The sequence below is a fragment of the Elephantulus edwardii genome, unplaced genomic scaffold, assembly GCF_000299155.1.
Source record: "Elephantulus edwardii isolate Elephantulus edwardi_28Jun2011 unplaced genomic scaffold, EleEdw1.0 scaffold00001, whole genome shotgun sequence".
Lineage (NCBI taxonomy): Eukaryota > Metazoa > Chordata > Mammalia > Macroscelidea > Macroscelididae > Elephantulus > Elephantulus edwardii.
In genome coordinates this window covers 22,932,410-22,936,655 of record NW_006399751.1, presented here as the reverse complement: position 1 = coordinate 22,936,655, position 4,246 = coordinate 22,932,410, and the positions used below count along the sequence as shown (strand labels likewise).

At 36.6% G+C, this 4,246-nt stretch overlaps 1 protein-coding gene across 2 annotated transcripts in view; it reads left to right on the top strand.

Annotated features, from left to right (window-relative positions):
• NAB1 (NGFI-A binding protein 1 (EGR1 binding protein 1)) overlaps positions 1–3,566 on the top strand; it is a 48,282-nt gene extending 44,716 nt beyond the window's left edge. Inside the window, exon 8 of one of the 2 annotated variants that reach the window (XM_006878756.1) lies at positions 2,917–3,566. In XM_006878756.1, the coding sequence (XP_006878818.1) occupies positions 2,917–3,005 (89 nt within the window). In that variant the 3' untranslated portion in view covers positions 3,006–3,566. The remainder of the gene's footprint in view (positions 1–2,916) is intronic. The other variant, XM_006878757.1, reaches the window with a different exon arrangement.
• The last annotated feature ends 680 nt before the right edge of the window (positions 3,567–4,246 follow it).

Here is a 4,246-nt window from a genome sequence, read left to right as displayed (position 1 = left end):
CCCTAGTCATTCATTGTCTAACTCTCTGATGCATAACAAGTGATTGCAAAGACCATAGCCTGTATCAGATGCACCTTAGTCTCCAGAGTGACACCATTGCAAAGAAACCTTGTATACCAAAATACGTACTTTTCATGTAGTGAATGCATTTTGATGTTTATATTGCAAATGTAAATGAAATTCTTTTAAAAGATGAGCAATTCCTTATTGTTAGTTTTCCACGTATTTTTACCAAGTGGAGTTAGACAAAAAGTATTAGAAACCAGAGGCATTTTAAAGACTTTAGAATCATTTATTCTGTGAGTTAAAAGAAAAATTTATATGATTTTGTAGATGAAGCCACATAAAATAGGGCTCCAAATTTGTTTTGTTAAGTTAGTAGGAAAACGGTTACACAAACATTTGATTTATGCATCTTTTATCTAGATAATATGAATCATGCATTTATTTTAAAAACATTATCAAGAGAGGTTATGGGTCATTTTGGACATTGTCTGCATATATATTTGTGTTCCCACAAATCACATAAATTGTTTCTTAAATGAAAAGCAGCTCTCCTTTTGTTTATTATTTTCACCCAGCTGGTCCATGGGAGAATGGTGATTTGATCATTGTCCTCCTGTGCTATGTACAGCTTCTGAAAAATCTTCTGGAGGGTCAGCTATATCACTTGACAGCACATAACAATAGTGATTTTAAAGACCCTAAAACCCTCAGGTTGAATGAACAATGGGTGCTTAAGTCCTAACCCCCCCATACTTGTCTTCACCCACTTATGCCCCCGCATGGTTTTTTTCATTCCCAGTTCAGTACCTGCAGCTACTCCTGGTAGGTATTTTTGGGCTCCTCCCTCTTAGTGACAGTGACTACACAGACTGAGGCCTGTTTCTTTTGCTAACTAAGCCCCTGCCTGGTAAGCTAGCTGCATACCCGGCAAGGCCAACCCCCTTCATCCAGTGGAGGTAGCTCTTGGGCTAGGTCAGGTAGGGTCCTAGAAGTTTTCATATTACAAGGATTGCCTGTACACAATAGTTCACATAATATCCAAATATCATAATTGTCCTGTTCCACTTAAAATATCATCTACATTAAGTGACTGTGTATACTTATACACTCTTAGAACTTTAATATGCTATATGAAAGAAAAGCTGAAAAATTAAAATCGTTCTAGAGATTGTCATGATACTTTCTACAGCATGGTGATCAGCTCTTTAAAAAAAAATTTAAAGACTTTTTTTGCTACCAATTTTTATCCCTTTCAAGACTTGCCCTGTGAAACAAATACTGCAGTTGTGTTGTTCATTTGTGGTCCACCATCGGGACATACTTTGTATCTCTATTTCATACAGATGTAGTTGAGCTAGGGTTTATTGTAAAACAGAAAAGAGTATCTGAGAACATTTTGTTGTTGTTATTGAGTAAAAATAAGACATGTTCCTTATGACACAAACCTGGGTCCAGGTCTCAGCACTTACACTTGACTGAGTGACCCTCACTCTCATTTTCTTCCTTTGCGAAATAGAAATATTACCTATGGCCACTTTGAGTTGTAGTTGACTTGAGGGCACAAATGTTGACCTCATAGAGTAGTTAAGAGGATTACATAAGATTGCACATAGTAGTTCCCTGACTGGTAAGAATTTGGTAAGTGGTTTGTTGTTATATACCGTGGAGTTGCAACTGACCGATAGCTGACCCTCTGCTGGATTTTCAGAGACAGTTAATGATATGGGAGGAGATTGTCCATCCTTCTTCATGGAGCATCTGGTGGATTTGAACCATTTACCTTCAGGATTGCGGTGCAGCTACTTGCCACTAGCTCCTATTTTTATTACTCTCTATGTGGAGTTTAAAATCCTCGTGGGCAGAGAATCACTCTGTGGCTTTAACGCTCTGATTTTAGATAAGGAGCCGTGGTGTTGCAGTGTTTAAGCACTGAACTCTCAGCCACTCTCTGAGGGAAAGGTGTGACAGTCTACTTCTGTGATGAACAGCCTGGGAAAGCTATGCATCAGCTCTACTCTGCCCTGTTGTATGCTTGCTGAGTCAGAATCCACTCTGGAGCCATAAGTTTGGGTTTGGGTTTGTTTCCATTTTCATTTCAGCTACGCTGTTAGTGCTTCACTCAGCCTCACTTCAGTTGAGTCAGAACCAACTCATGGTTGACCCTTCAGTGGGTTTGTGGAGCTGTAAATTGAAATGGAGACTGCTTTTCTTTCTCCCACAGAGCCTTTGTTGAGCTAAACCCGAAGCGCCCTGTAGACTGTGCCAGAAGTAGTGCTTAGTTTTCTAGAATCCTTTCAAGTGTAGGGAAGTGTGTTTCTGGCTCTGTGTTAGGACTTTGTGTAAATAGTACGTTTTGTGTGTATGAAGTTGAAAGAACTACACACACAGAATGCCCATAAGAATCTGTTTTGGAAAGAAATCAGTCTTCTGTTACAGTTTTCTTCTACCCCAGTATTTCATAGCTTACTATTTCACAGAAATTTTTTTAAAATAAAAATCGTTCCATATTTAAGACAAGAGGTCCTTTTCTGTCTGATTCTTCAATTACAGTACATCTTTAAACCAGTAAGTTTGTTGTGTGTCAGTTGTAGTTTACTTATAATGTTGACTCAGGTGTTAAAAACGGAAGTGTTCTGTTTACTAACAAAATACCATGATTTCACTTGACAAGTAGGCTTAGAGAGGTATGTAACTTAGCAAGAAATTTTTATGTATAATTGGCAGGCATGGACTTTAAAACCAGAATCTAGCTTTTAACCACAATTCCAAAACGTGTTTCTGTGGTATTATAGAATCATGAAGAGTTCATACTACTTGCTCTGAAATTTGGGTTTTTATTTTACAAATGTGTTTTCTATAATCTCTTGATTTAAAGTATCAATGCTGTTCATCTTTCTATTTTTTATGCAGAGAGCCTTGGGATTTTAAAAGACTACCCTCACTCAGCTTTTACCTTAGAAAAGAAAGTCATCAAAACAGAGCCTGAAGATTCAAGATAGCTGTGGAAATGGCATCAGATTTAAGGATAATGCTCCATCATAGAAATAAGCCTTAATAACCAATGTTGCCTCATTCAGCTCAAACAGATTTCATAGCCAAAGCATAAGACTGGTACAGTACGCAGTCTATGAAAACTGGGAAGACGGAACAACAGCCACAAAAGGAAAAATTTGAGAGTGTTGCAATCTGTAACAGAAATACCAATCCATTCACATTCCTACTTAGTTGTTCTGTGTAAGGCTTGCAAATTAATACTGTAAGCACTCATTATTTAAGAATGTACAATGTATTTGTGTAATTTATAGAAGTGAAATCTAGATGTTGAGACCTATTTGGTCCAATATACATGGATACAGTTTATTTTACTTGAAATTCATTGTCTACTTTAAGTGTATTTAGCGTAAATATTCTAAGTCATACTGTAGAATCTTTGCAGTCATTAAAAAGAAAAGAAGTGTAAGTGATGTCATGACAAGGTTGCAATGACTGGAAAAATTCAAAGCAAATAATTTAACCAAGGATAATTTTTGGAATTTAATATCTGATAAAAATGGATTCTGTTTTACCAGGAGCTATATGTAGATTTCATTCATACAGTGTCCTTTTCCACTGGTTTCATAAATGCATATTTACACAATTAATAAATACTGGAGGAAAATTTGAAAGATGAGTAGTAGAGTGGAAGAGACTTCTTACTCAGTTGACCCAGATTGCATTAACATAATAGCTATATGAAATAAAATAGGAAGCTGTTACTTGGACAGAGAAGTTCAAACAAGTGGACCTTGTGTAAAAGCCTTTTACTCAGATACTGAATTTCAGAATGTGTCAAGTAGATTAAGACTTAAGTAAGTAGACCCTGTGTGTGATAAGGATGGTGACTTTGAACAAAGGCTGTGTAGAGTAAGTACTGTTCTGTGGGTGGAATTTCCATGTACCCACATACAGGTGTAAGAGACTAGATAACACTGGGAAGTGTCTTCCCAGCCAGATCATTACAAGTGCGATCAATCACTGCATCCATGTTGGCAGGCATGTTTCTATGGATGTTTGGTTGACACCTCTATTTGTTATTTATTTTACAATTTCATTTTTGTATGCTTTTCAGATTTGTGAATGCAGTTTTTTTGTAGAATTCATTTTAATTAGAAAGTATGTTTTTAATTCCCACTAATTAATGGGCTATGTGCACATATATGGGGGTGTGCTTAACTGGTAATAATGTACTTGCAACTTATAA